Source organism: Mustela lutreola, chromosome 7 (genome assembly GCF_030435805.1).
Source record: "Mustela lutreola isolate mMusLut2 chromosome 7, mMusLut2.pri, whole genome shotgun sequence".
Classification (NCBI taxonomy): Eukaryota; Metazoa; Chordata; class Mammalia; order Carnivora; family Mustelidae; genus Mustela; species Mustela lutreola.
This window is the reverse complement of record NC_081296.1, coordinates 46,819,431-46,833,729: the sequence shown is the minus strand read 5'-3', so window position 1 is coordinate 46,833,729 and position 14,299 is coordinate 46,819,431. Positions and strand designations below refer to the sequence as shown.

At 41.9% G+C, this 14,299-nt stretch overlaps 1 protein-coding gene across 3 annotated transcripts in view; it reads right to left on the bottom strand.

Moving 5' to 3' along the window:
- Positions 1–14,299, bottom strand: part of FAM81A (family with sequence similarity 81 member A) — an 81,333-nt gene that overhangs the window by 60,333 nt on the left and 6,701 nt on the right. For 2 of the 3 annotated variants that reach the window (XM_059180654.1, XM_059180656.1), the window contains exon 2: positions 1,235–1,302. In XM_059180654.1, coding sequence (XP_059036637.1) covers positions 1,235–1,281 — 47 coding nt within the window. In that variant the 5' untranslated portion in view covers positions 1,282–1,302. Of the gene's footprint in view, positions 1–1,205; positions 1,303–14,299 lie in introns of all 3 variants that reach the window. The other variant, XM_059180655.1, reaches the window with a different exon arrangement.

The window sequence follows — 14,299 nt, the reverse complement described above, 5'->3', positions numbered from 1 at the left end:
TGGGAAAAAGTCATTTTCAAAAAGCCAGATTCAAGACTGCCCAGAGAAGTAAATGCCAATTCTCTCGCCCTACAAGCTAAATGGGGCTTGAGGCAGGGTTTCTGCCACAAGTTTTCTTGGTGAGCCGGGCATCTTGAAACAATCATACTCAGAGTCTTAACCGTGCGGGTAGCAGGCTTGATGACCTCCAAAAGCAAGAGGCTGGTAGAATTGGGCATGCTGACATGTGCCCAATTCCAATCCAAGCTTATGGAGACCAAGCTTACCAGGACGTCTGGGTCGCTCAGTTGGTTAAGCATCTCAACTCTTGATTTCAGCTCAGGTCATGATCTCAGAGTCCTGAGATCAAGCCCCGCGTTGGGCTCCCCACTGAGTAGGGAGCCTGCTTCTTTCTCTTTCTCTCCACCCCGGTCCCGCCCCTTCCCTCCCCACTTCCTGCTCACACATGCGCATGCTCTCTCTCTCTCTCTCTCTCTCTCTCTAAAATAAATAAATCTTTTTTAAAAAAATCTATAAAGATCAAGCATATTCACAAAGTCTCCTGACATGCTCTCCTCCCCCATTCCCCTACAGCAGTTCTTTAACATAATAACGAACTCTGAATGCCTACAAGGGTCAGGCAGGTGACCTAAATGAATCATGCCCATCACATGGGGGGGACTTAGAAGACCCCGGAAAGGGCACTCCTCCACTAAAGGCAGCTACAATTTTCCTCCATCCACGAGTGACCATCTGGGAATGCAGGTCTATTTTTTCAGATTATGTCAAATTTTTTTTAAAAAGCTGGAAATTCAGACTTGTATGTGAAATCACCTGATTTTCAAATGTTAATGAGTCATTTAAAAAGTATTTAAGACAATGCAGGCCAAACAGTGTACTTCCATGAGCCAATTCTGGTCTATGGACCCTCAATCTGCAACTTCTGATTTAAAAGGGTTAGTGGGACATTAGCCCTCTAGGCTCCAGAGTTGCATTTTCCTAGGGACCAGAAGTACAGCTGTACTGTAAGGTTATTATGAAGTCTCCACTTCTCACTGTCACTGAGCAGATCCTACAAATTGGATGCTGGAGAGGGACACAACTGTACTTCTCTTGCCCTTGAACAAAATCATCCCTGGGTAACGTAACAGCCACAAAATTTCATTTATAATAACCATCACACCCACTAGCAGCCCTCATGGGATTGGTGGAAAGGAAAAGTATACCTTAGATGCATATTTTCCATATATTATACCTTTCCTCAGTGACGAGAGAAGGAAATGCAGTGTTCCGTTGGGCCATTTTCTTTTTAATAATTTACATCTGTTGAAAAAATAATCATTAAATTATTTAACAGTTTATATCTGGAATTGAAATGACATCTAAACCTTATTATTAAGTCACTAAGTGGATTGTAAATTATGCTGACCCACCGATCCGTTATATTATTAAATGTCTTATGTCCTATACATGAAATGAACAGTAAATGTTCCAAATAGGGAGAAAAGAATCAAGCAAAATCAAAATTAATACTGCCAAGCCTTGCTAGATAGATCACTGGGGACTGTTAAGCAGATTTTCTTGCAACTTCCTACCCTCCCACCCCGTAACTGCATTTTAAGCTTGAGAAACCACTTTTACACAAATGAGATAGTTTCTTTCCTTTTTTTTTTTTTTAAGATCTTATTTATTTATTTGAGAGAGAGACAGTGAGAGAGAGCATGAGTGAGGAGAAGGTCAGGGGGAGAAGCAGACTCCCCATGGAGTGGGAGCCTGATGAGGGACTCGATCCCAGGACTCTGGAATCACGACCGGAGCTGAAGGCAGTTAGTTGTTTACCCAACTGAGTCACCCAGGCGCCCACAAGACAGTTTCTTTAAAGGCTTTATTCAATCATGTCAGGCAGGAAACTACCTTAGTAAATCTGATCGCAGCAACTTTAGCAAATTCCATAGCAAATTAAGAGAGCACTTACTTCTAAATTAATCATAAATCAAAAAATACATCATCAATTGGATCTAATTTGGAGGAGCCTCTCTATCTATGAAGAGAATGTGATTGATATTCCTTAAAACTTTTTTTTAATAAGATATCATCATTCATATTATATCTTGCCTGTAAGGAACATTTGGCCATCCTAACACATTAGAAATTTGAGCAAAACTGGAGAGTTTTTAAAATATTTTGTTACTTAGGTTTCTCAATACTGCTGTTAATTGCCTTAAAACAATGAATGCCTAGTAACTGTGATCTGATTCAGTAATTAGTTCTCATTTAGATGCTGGATTCAGAGAGCATTTCTGATTGAAACCATTGTTTTGGCATCAACTCTTCCAGTGTCTTATTTTTAGAGTTTCAAAATGTGAACATTTCATTTTCCTAGACAAAGAACTTTGAATTCAAACAAATTACATTTAAGAAAAAAAGTGATTCATGCCAAACAAGTGATGATGCCAAAGGAGATCTTCAGCTCTTAAGATAATCATCTCTGTCATTAAGACTACATGAAATCAGGCCAATGTGGAAATGTTAAGATTTAGAATCATAGAATCTTTACCATTTTAAATTTGTAATGTACCTCAGTTGAGATATTAATCTATGGAATAGCCCAATCTAAGAAACATTTATCTGGCATCTATGATGCAGCTGAGTAACCTAAATATATACAACAAAATCCGGACCCCTCAGAGACTTCACAGCCTACAGAGAAAGAGAGATATCTAAGCCAACCATGAAGCAATGGGATAAATGGCTATGAACAAAAACACACAGGGAGGGAAAAAGGAGAGGCCTTACTTTCCCCTGGGTAGGAAAGAGAGCTAGGAGGAGAGGAACTAATGAAAATGAGTAGGATTCCCCAAAGTACAGAATAGAGAGATTGTTCTACACCTTCTTTCCTGAAGACTCCACCATCACATCTACCTTCTATGCTCTCAGCACACTCTGGCCTAACCCATTCTTCAACCGCGCACGGTGCCACTCTAGCCAATGCTAACCCTCCCCATTGCCACTCCACCCACCACTGTCCTTGAAGATGTCCTGAACTCTTCTGCCTTCACACCTTTGTCTGTGAGCTCTATGGGAAACACTCTTCTCTCTGCCTCCCGAGAAAACTCCTATTCATCCCTTAAGGCCCCTCTGCCCTTCAGTTCAATAAAAGAGCTCCCTCGTTTGTATTTCTTCAGCACTTTACTTGGTATGTTTTTATAGTACCTATTACACTCTATTATTTTTAGCTATTTAATAGTCTGTCTCCCTTACTGAACTACATGCTCCTTCAGGGCATATTTCAAATCTTAATGGACACAGAGCTGACCTAGAACTCTCCATACGTGTCTGTTAACGGGAGCGTGACTTACATCCCAGTATCAGAAACTGGAGCAATGAGGCATTAGAGAGTGTTTAGTTAAAAAGTATAGTTCTTTACTGAGACTGCACCCAAACAGCCACTCAATATAATATTTGTAAAAGAATGGACACTTTTGGAACCCCCTTCTCTGAAGGTCATTTCATCCTTCTAGAATTTTCCTGCCTGAGCTAAAGAAGCCCAGCCACATCAACTTGCTGGAAAAGGAGTCTATCCACCACTCTGGCTGAGATTGCTTTTCAGTAACAAACCTATAACAAAGCACTATGCACTCTCTAGGACAGGAAATGTCACATGGCATGAGGTCACAACACACACTGTGGTCTGTTCAGAACTGGTGCCCTCTTCAAGAAATGTGGTGGGATATAGCAGCAATGTCCACAATAGCCAAACTATGGAAAGAACCTAGGTGTCCGTCAACAGATGAAATGATAAAGAAGATGTGGTATATATACACAATGGAATACTATGCAGCCATCAAAAGAAATGAAATCTTGCCATTTGCGACAACATGGATGGAACTAGAGCGTATCATGCTTAGTGAAATAAGTCAAGTGGAGAAAGACAACTATCATATGATCTCCCTGATATGAGGAAGTGGTGATGCAATATGGGGGCTTAAATGGGTAGAAGAATAAATGAAACAAGATGGGATTGGGAGGGAGACAAACCATAAGTGACTCTTAATCTCACAAAACAGAGGGTTGCTGGGGGGAGGGGGCTTGGGAGAAGGGGGTGGGTTATGGACGTTGGAGAGGGTATGTGCTTTGGTGAGTGCTGTGAAGTGTGTAAACCTGGTGATTCACAGACCTGTACCCCTGGGGATAAAAATATATGTTTATAAAGAATAAAAAATTAAAAAAAAAAAAAAGAAATGTGGTGGGAATTTGTTTGTGAGCTTGCTTGGTTGGTTAGTGTTGTGATTCTTTATCAGACAATGGGACCTATATTACAAAGAAATAAGGATTAAAATAAATAAGTCACTGGGTTAAATAACTTCTCAAAGATCATTTCCAGATCTTCCCATTGTCAATTCTGGCCGACCTGCCTGTGGTCATCCATTCCTGCACTTTTATAAATCTGAGCTCTAGAACTACAAGTGGTACTACAACATTATTAGGCAGATCTAGACTATCTACTGGTCTGACTCTGTTGTGTTTTGCTGATATAATATTAATCCCCAGCTTATGAGTTTAAAAAACTTGGGAAAATTAGAGGAAGGGACAGGTAAGCAAAGCAAGGAGAGAAGAGTTGAAAGAAATGTAAAAAAGTAAAAACCACAACGTCCAATATCAATAGAGTTTGGGAGTTCACAAAAGAGTAAAGGAAAATGCTCTTATCTAAACCAAAATAATTAATTGTGATTATGAGGATTCTCATTAGATTTTTATAAGTAAGATGACACTAAGGGCACCTAGGTGGCTCAGGTGGTTAAGCATCTGCTCTTGATTTTGGCTCAGGTCATTATATCCAGGGTGTATCCAGAGCCTGGCTTTGGGCTCTGCATTCAGTGGGAAGTCTGCTTGGATTCTCTCTCTCCCTCTGTCCCCTCCCTGCTCTCTAAAATAAATACATCTTTTGAAAAATAAAGTAAGATGACACTGGGTAGAAATACCTCCAGTATCATCAAATGTGAAATGACACATGATTTTTGCTAATGGCAGTTTTAACTTTCAGAAAAATTCAATGTCAATCATGTAAAAATTAAGTTAGTTTTTCATTTTACTATCAAAATACAGTACTGATGGGTTCTGCTAGGTGTCAGAATTTTAAAAAAAAATAGGCAAAGCACTTATGAATAAAGTGGTTGTAATCTGGTGGTAGGGGGAAAAGTCTATTTTCTCATAGTTAAAAATAAAGGGAAAGGAGAGAGAGCAGAGAACAGCGGAAGGTGTGCCTAGAAAGACAGGTGGGTGGGAATCGTGCTCTAACGTAGCTCTGTCCCACGCTCAGGGCTTGGACTCCATCCTGGGCAGCGCTGGGGCAGACGGGTGACTGGACCAGGGCTGGGAACAGGAAAGGCAAGCTGAGGGAGGGTCAGAAGCGAGGAGAGGTCCCAGGACCAGGAACTTCGCTGGGGAGGGCAGGGCCTGGGGAGGAGCTTCTGCCTTCCTCTCTCCTCCCTCTTGCTTTTCCCACTGCTCTGGCCTCTCCACTTCCTTTTCCTACAGCTCAGGGCTCCCCCTGCATTTTCATTTGCCCCTTCCATTTTCTTAGCCGGGCATTCCCACGGTCCATTCTCCTTCCCCCTCCTGACTGTGCTCTCCCCGCCTCTCCTCCTCCCACTTTGTGCAGCCGCAGGTACACTTGTCCAGCACTGGAAAGCACTGTGAGGTCAGTGAGGTCAGAAAGACCCTTATTTGAAGGCTGGCTTCCCAGCTGTGATCTTAGCAGGCTGGCCTTAGCTTGTTGGCCTGGGGACCTCATACATAATAGCTGCTCACTCTCAACAAGTGCTAACCCCTGTCCGACACTCCGGAGCATACTCTCGGGCATTCATCGAATTCATCCTCACACTTGGCGAAGGAATGCTCTTACCATCACCGTTTACACAGCGGAAACAGACTTAGAAAGGTTCAGGAACTGGCCCAACCACACGCAGGGATTTGAACTTGGGCCTCTGCCTCTTCCTCTGCCTCTTCCTCACCCAGGCATTACCCCACAGGAGGACTACAGGGAATCAACAACTCTGTCTGGCCTTAGGGCCCTCCAAAAGCTCCCAGGAAGGGCTGGTTCCTTTCCCTTCCCTGGCAAATGCACATATGATAGAAAACACATCTCTTTTTAAAAATAACACATTAGGGATGCCTGGGTGGCTCAGTGGGTTGAAGCCTCTGCCTTCAGCTCAGGTCATGATCCCAGAGTCCTGGGATCGAGCCCCACATCAGGCTCTCTGCTCAGCATGGAGCCTGCTTCCCTTCCTCTCTCTCTGCCTACCTCTCTGCCTACTTGTGATCTCTGTCTTTCAAATAAATAAATAAAATATTTTTTAAAAAATTAAATTAAATTAAAATAACATCTTGTATAAATGGTCCAGCAAATAGTACCCATTTGTTTAAGGAGGTATCCTATGGTTTCCTGGGTGGCACTAGTGGGGAAATGACGGGCATCTGCTTTAACCCTTTCATTTGGCCAAGTCTATTCCACTGGTGAAGGTACAGCTACAGTGAATGAAGTCTTGCTGTCACTCGCGTTTTTCAATTAGGCACACATGTGCAAAGAACAATTTGCAACACACATCTTTGTATGAGGAAATTTGAAACATTTTAAGAAACACCTTTTCTTTTTTTTTTTTTTTTTTTTTTTTTTAAATTTTTTATTTTTTATAAACATATATTTTTTATAAACATATATTTTTATCCCCAGGTCTGTGAATCACCAGGTTTACACACTTCACAGCACTCACCAAATCACATACCCTCCCCAATGTCCATAATCCCACCCCCTTCTCCCCAACCCCCTCCCCCCGGCAACCCTCAGTTTGTTTTGTGAGATTAAGAGTCACTTATGGTTTGTCTCCCTCCCAATCCCATCTTGTTTCATTTATTCTTCTACCCATTTAAGCCTCCATGTTGCAAGAAACACCTTTTCTTAAACTGAAAAATGCTTTCTGTGATTAAAATTTAAGCTCTACATAAAGACATAAAGAACAAAGTGAAAATTAAGCCTCAGAAATTGATGTTAATGTATTGATTTACATTTTTTTTTTTAAAGATCTCTCCCCAGGATACATTTTCCTTTTTGAAAAAAATAAAGTCATACTCTATAGCATGTGTGCCCTGCATTCCCTAATTGGCACTGTATCATGAACCATATATAAAGACACATCATGATTTTTAATGCCAGCATAATATTACAGTGAACGGATATACCAAATTGTTAGGCAGCCCCTTATTGATGAACATTTACACAGAAATGTTATTTTAAATCATGATTTAGTTCAAATTTTGGGTCTCAATTTTCCTTTCCTTTCCTTTCTTTTATGAGATAATGCAGGTAGTATAAAAGTTTGAGGGGCAGAGGGCAAGCTACTTCCAAAATTGAGGTTAAAGTGAGACTCTAGGGGATCTGGGTGGCTCATTCGGTTAAGCATTTACCTTCAGCTCAGGTCATGATGCCAGGGTCCTGGGACTGAGCCCCATGTCAGGCTCCCTGCTTAGCTGGGAACCTGCTTCTCCCTCTCCCTCTGCCTGCTGCTCTCCCTGCTTGTGGTTTCTCTCTCTCTCTCTCTCTCTTATAAATAAATAAATAAATAAATAAATAAATAAATAAAGTGCGACTCTGACAATGAAATCTAAAGAATCAAGAAGGGATGAAATCAGCAGATCTGTAAGAACAATCCAAGATACTGCTAACACTCACAAATAAAACAGAGCAAGCGGTCATCACATTTGTGATTACTGGTTCAAGGTCAGTCTTTGGCTCTATACTGTGGGCTCCATGAAGAGCTGAATTGTCCACAGCTTTATTCCAAGTACCTGGCACACTGATGATCAATGACTATTTACTGGATCAATGAATCTCAAGGACAGATGACAGAAATGAAGACATTTCCTAATGTTGACTTTAATCAACTGAATTATATTCTGACTAGAGAATGAATGCGCAACCAGAAAGAGGGATGGTATACACAGCATATCCAGTAAAAGCAGAGTTTAAAGAGGAAAAATTTATCAGTGTTTCCAGCAACGTGAGAATCTGGGGCCGCAGGAAGGGTTCTGTGATGGAGAGGGATGTATTAAGTTCTCATGGTCCAAGGCCATTAGCCCCCAAGGTATTCCTGCTCACTCCTCTTGCCCTGAGCCCAAATTCACCAAGCGTATCATTTAGCCTCCTGTGTGGATGTGTGTAAAAGTAGAACATGCGAGAAGCAGCACAAGCCCCAGTCTGCCAGCTACTTTTCTCACTGTGATGGGAACCAGACTTGTGTGAGTCTGTCTCCCAAAATCTGTCTCTGATTGCCATAGCAGTGCTAACCATCGAAACCTGAGATGTGAAACTTGACACTGAAACATGAGGATCCCAACATGGTACCTGCTGCGGGGGACAGACTAGTATGTAAGGTAGCCCCCATGATCTCTGCCTCCTGGAGTCCATATCTGTGTGATCCCCTCCCCTTGAAAGTGGTGGTACGTATGACTTGCTCCTAACCCACAGAATACGGCAGAGACCAGTCAAGTGGCAGTCCCCTGTCCTCAGTCGGCAGCTGTAGTCACCCGGGATTCTGATACCAAATCACACAGGGGGTAGTTCTGCTCACTGCGAAGAGATTATTGATTTTATAATCTAATATTTAAGTCTTTTACTAAATTTCTAAATGGTTATTTTACTTTTAAAGAATCTCAATAAATACATTAAAGAAAGAATAAGAAATTTAACAAGTTTTTTTCTAACATTGTAGAAACAAATGGAAACAAATCATAAAATAAATCTAATTTGCCACAAGAGATCAGATTGCAAGGGATGCCGTTTCACCCCGTCAGAATGGCAAAAATCAAGCATGGCAAGATCGGGTATTGACGGGAATATATATGGAACACGAGGAACACCAGATGGGAATGTGAATCAGTACCACTCCTCTGGAAGGCAATCTTCAGTATCTAGTAAAGCTGAAGATGTGCAAACTCCGTGACCCAATGATTCCACTGCTAAGAAAACAAAACCAAAAAAGCCCTCTCAAACATGTTCACAAAGAGACATTTACAAGAATACTCAAGGCAGCATTATTTCTAAGAGCAAAAAAGTAGGTGGTGGCTGGGGGGGTGTGCATTGAACACCCATCATCAGGCAAAAGGATGAATAAAGCGTGACACATTCATGCAGTGAAGAACCACCCATTGTGGAGATAAATGGATTAGTGTTACAAGTCTCAATGTGAATGAATCTCACAAATACATTGTCAAAAAGCAAGCTGAAGAAGCATATGGACACCTAATGATCTTTTTATAAAGGTTTAAAATATGTCAAGTTAATATGCCAAATCTGTAATATTGAAAGACGAGCATGGAAGACACCAAATCAGAGTCATATTTGTCTCTGAGTGACAGAGGGATCAGACATATGGATACAGACACTTCCAACTAAATGTATGATGTTTTACTTCTTAATTTTTCATTGTATCATTAAAAAAAAATTACTTCTTTCCACCTCTACTTAAAAATAAACAAACAGGGGTGCCTGGGTGGCTCAGTCGGTTAAGCATCTGCCTCCAGCTCAGATCAGGATCCCAGGGTCCTGGGATCAAGTCCCACATCCTTGCTCAGCGGGGAGCCTGCTTCTCCCTCTGCCGGCTGCTCCCCCTGCTTGTGCTCTCTCGCTCTCGCTCTCGCTCTCTCTCACTCACTCTTTAAAATCTTTAAAACAAACAAATAATCATGTAAAGACTATGAAGTGGAAGGAAGTCAAAGTGTTAGTCTCCCCAGCACACACACTCAGAACTCAATCTTGCCCTAGACTTTCTGAGGACCATGAAATGAGAACAGTAACTAATCTTCATCAGATCCCTGGCCCTAAGGCATTTCATCCATACTTAACATGTGATCTTATCTAAATGTTAATATTTCTATAAATGGCTATTGGTTAAGTGTCCAACCATAAAAGAGCAGTTAATTAAAGCACGGCACACCCACTCAAGAGAATATCAAAAACCATTTAAAATAATGGTTACAAAGACTATGAAGTAACATAAAAAAATTTATATGCCAGCTATAATGCTAAGTTTTTTTTAAAGAATAAATTTGAAAAAGGATTTATAGCACTATATAAAACCATAATCAGAGCCTGGAAACCAGAGCTTTGCTCCTCGGCACCACAGTATAGATGGTACAAACATTTTAACTTGAGTTTAAAAGACAGGCCAATTTTTTAAGGTCTCCCTCTGCCATACTCCCCTCTCTTTCTACTCTTCCTCCCCAAGGTGAGGAGCTCACCTGACCCTGGGCCTATGGAGGTGGATGGAACCGTCAAGGACAAGGAAACTACTACCCCTCTGTGAGCACTGGCCATGCTTTTTTTTTTTTAGATTTTATTTATTTACATGTCAGAGAGAGAGGCAACACAAGCAGGGGAGTGGAAGAAGATGAGGGAGAAGCAGGCTTCCCACTGAGCTGAAAGCCCAATGTGGGGCTTGATCCTAGGACCCCAGGATCATGACCCCAACAGAAGGCAGACCCTTAACGACTGAGCCACCCAAGCACCCCAGCACAGGCCACCCTTATCTGCCTTCCTCCCAGCTCTGAACTGACCCACCACAGGGCTCTGCCTCCATGAATGGACACCTCCTTGAGTGCCAAACTGCTGGCACTGCTCTGTGGTGTGAATAGCTGGTATCTAGGTAAATCATTTGTTTTCAGTACAAGGAGGAGGAAGAAGGCCATGCAACTGCGGCCAGGGATGACTAATTCCAAAGCCAAAGTATTAGATTGATAAAAATGGCCGAAAAGATACCACTGATAACAGCAGGAGCCTTCCATAAATCAATCACAGGGCTCAGATTGAGAGAATGCCACCACATTATGTGCAAAGAAAATGAAACAGCACAAACGGCACAAATAAGTCTTATAAAACACTCTGCCTTCTTCTTAATAGACCAGCTCCCTCTCCCTAAACCTGGACAGCATTTGGGTGAATAGACGAGCCATCCTTGCAAGAAATGTACTGAGCTGGCACATTTGAGCATGGAAATGGCATTATGGTTATGAGGTGGATCTGGAGAAATCTGGGTAAGTCACCAAAGGAGGGAATGTTATAAGGCCTTACACAGCGTCTAAGACACTGGGTGTCTTCATATCAAAATATCCTTCTCTGGACACCTTAGGTCAATGGCGAATTAATCTTACCTGACACACCCGGACATTTCTTTTCAATTCTACAATACTCCAGCAACCCATAAGTCCCTCAACTGTCCTGAGCAGAGTAGAGCAGGGGTTCCAGTACTAGAAGTACTATTATGATAATATTTTCTTAAAACAACATAAAGACATAAATCAAAATATAAATAGTGGCATTGGGTACATTTTTATTCCACTTTTCCTTATTTTGAAAATACTTTAATAAGTATGTTGTTTTCACAATGACAAAAATCTAAATACAAACTTCTTGAGGAAAAGAAAGCGCCAATGAGCAAAAACAAAACAAAACAAAATAAAAAAAACAGAAACTGCCCATGTATAGTTATCAAAATCAAGAGACAAGCCTGATTCTGGGTTTAAAGGTTATGCTATAGTTCAGGTAAAATAAGTTTTATAGGCTTTTTTTTTTTCTCCCGTGGTTAAAAACAGGTAACACAAGATTTATCATCTTTAAGAAATGTAAGTGTGCACTACAGTAGTGTTAACTTTCTATCTCTAGAAATCTAGTTCTAGAAATCTTTATATCTAGAGTTCTAGAAGATATAAAGATCTATATCTAGAGATATAAAGATCTCTAGAACTTTTTCATCTTCCCAAACTAAAACTCTATACTCATCAAACAACAGCTCCTGGTTTCCTGTGAATGATTCCCCAAGCCCCATTCCCCTGTGGGCACATCACAATACGCTCGCTGAAGCTTTCATCAGAGCCCTGGATTGCCCTTACGTTGGGACTCAGGTGTTGCACACAGGTCCAATGGCTGCCATTGGTGGGAGCCCCCAGCATGGCATCCCAAAAGTCTCATGTCCCTCCACAGGACAGCACAAGTCCCTCCACAGGGTCCCAAGGCAACTATCTCTAATGCCTTTTGTGAAAATGACCTTAATTCTACTTTGCAAAACTTGTTCTCCTTCCCCTCTGCTGAGGGGGAAAGTGGCTGTATTTCTGACCCATTAAAACCAAACAAACAGGGGCGCCTGCGTGGCTCAGTGGGTTAAAGCCTCTGCCTTCGGCTCAGGTCATGATCCTGGGGTCCTGGAATTGAGCCCCGAGTTGGGCTCTCTGCTCAGCGGGGAGCCTGCTTCCCCCGCTCTCTCTCTGCCTGCCTCTCTGCCTACTTGTGATCTCTGTCTGTCAAATAAATAAATAAATCTTAAAAAAAAAAAAAACAACAACAACAACAAACCAAAACCAAACAAACAAAAAAACCTTTCAAATGCTCAAAACATTGATTGTGGCTGCCAGCAAGTGCAAGGCTCGCTAAATAACTGAGGCAATCAGGAAAATCTGTAACATATATGTGGCCTCTGGTCCAGATGGGAATGGATTGGAATCATACAAACCCCTAGAACCCGAGGAATGGCCACCGGTATGGCTTTAACCCATTCTCCCACCTTAGAACGATGTTAACCTTGCAAAAACAGATTGGTTTTTGTTCCCATCTATTAATAACAGCCATTTTTGAAATGCTATTTAAATCTTCTATTGTTATTTGAACTTTTCATGGATTATGTCTCTCCAGCTGAGCTACTTTGGGGCCGTAGGGACACCCTACCATCAGCACCTGTAACCCCTGTGAAGCCCAGCACAGCGCCTCTTCACAGACACTCGGAAATATTTGCTCATTGGCTTGTTCTTCTAATTTGGTAAGGCCCATCGTTTTAATTACTGAGTTGCTCTGCCCAGATGACAGAGCGATGGCTGACTCAAGATCCCCTCCAGCTGTGAGCCTGGCGGACTCCTTTAGGTTGCCCTGCAGTGCGCACGGGCACCCACACCAAAAAGAAGTGTCTTAATATTACTTTCAGGGTGTTTTATTATGCTCAACAGCTATATTTGGCAACTTTCTTTCTAGCATTAGAGAAGACACATTACTGAATGTTAAAAAGGGAACCTGACAAAGGCAACAGCTAGAACAGAAAAAAAATATATTACTAAAGGCTGGTGTAAACTTTCTACCTACTAAATTACCTACACCCCCAGATGCACCAAGGACCGCTGGAAGGCAGGCATGACTGTGTCTGTAGACAGAATTTGGGTTCTATCCTACATGCATCTCTGTAAAGCTAAGAATGTGGCCATGGGAGAAAGATCCAGCCTCCAGCTTCTGCCCTTTCTCTCACAGACAGTAGGAGGGGGCTGGACTTCTCGGCTGAACACAAGAGTCTATGAGAGACTCTTTTATTTGGAGTAACAACTTGACTTCAGTGCATTAATTTTATAACTATTTTGGAGAGAGCAGGGGAGGACTCCTGTGCTCTTCCAGAGATAATTAAAAATGTGGAAAAAAGAAATCTGAAATCAACAAAAAAAACAAGCTGAAGTCACCAGGGGTTTCTGAATAACATCTTCCCGGTTAAACAATTTTAAGAATTCCATAATGTGAAAGCAACCCCCACACATTCTCTCCCACATAAACACGCTTTGTATGTAAGCCCCACTCGGCTAAGCAGCAGAATCTCTTGCCTTCGCTTCTGTAGCTACTTTTGCCAGAGAAGATGTCATCTGCACAAAAGCATTCTCTTAAGAATGAGAAGAAAGCTGACCACCGGCCAGCAAGCACAGGCACGCCTTGAGCCGAAATACTGTCATTCCAACAATCTCAACAGCTCACCACCCGACGATCTGATGACTGACTTCAAATACCAATTTTGCTTTAGCAGAGACTGAGAAATTCAGGCCTTTTGGTGTCTGTCAACCAGCACATTCCCAGGAACTTTCCTGGTGGGCCAGAAAGGTAACCGAATAAACCATTTTATAATCTCTGCTATGTTTTTAAAATACCAAGAGCCACTGAGTCATGGTGGGGGCTGGGGAAGGAATCAACAGAAGACCACTGAAGAGTAAAAACAAAAACAAAAACACTCTTTTATCTTTTTTCACCTGCTTTTATATTTAAAATTCATGGAACCTAAAACCACACCCAACAAATCAAAAAGGAAAATAATGCAGACAGAGAAAGGGATGAAAGCAGAAGAGTTATTAAGAGAAAGGAACAGGCAGAAGGAGAAACAAGGGAGAAAGGGGGCAGGAGTGAAGGCGGAAAGGCAGTGCCGTGGGCCAGGCGTGGAGGGAGAGGCAGCCAGACAATGAAGAGGAGAGA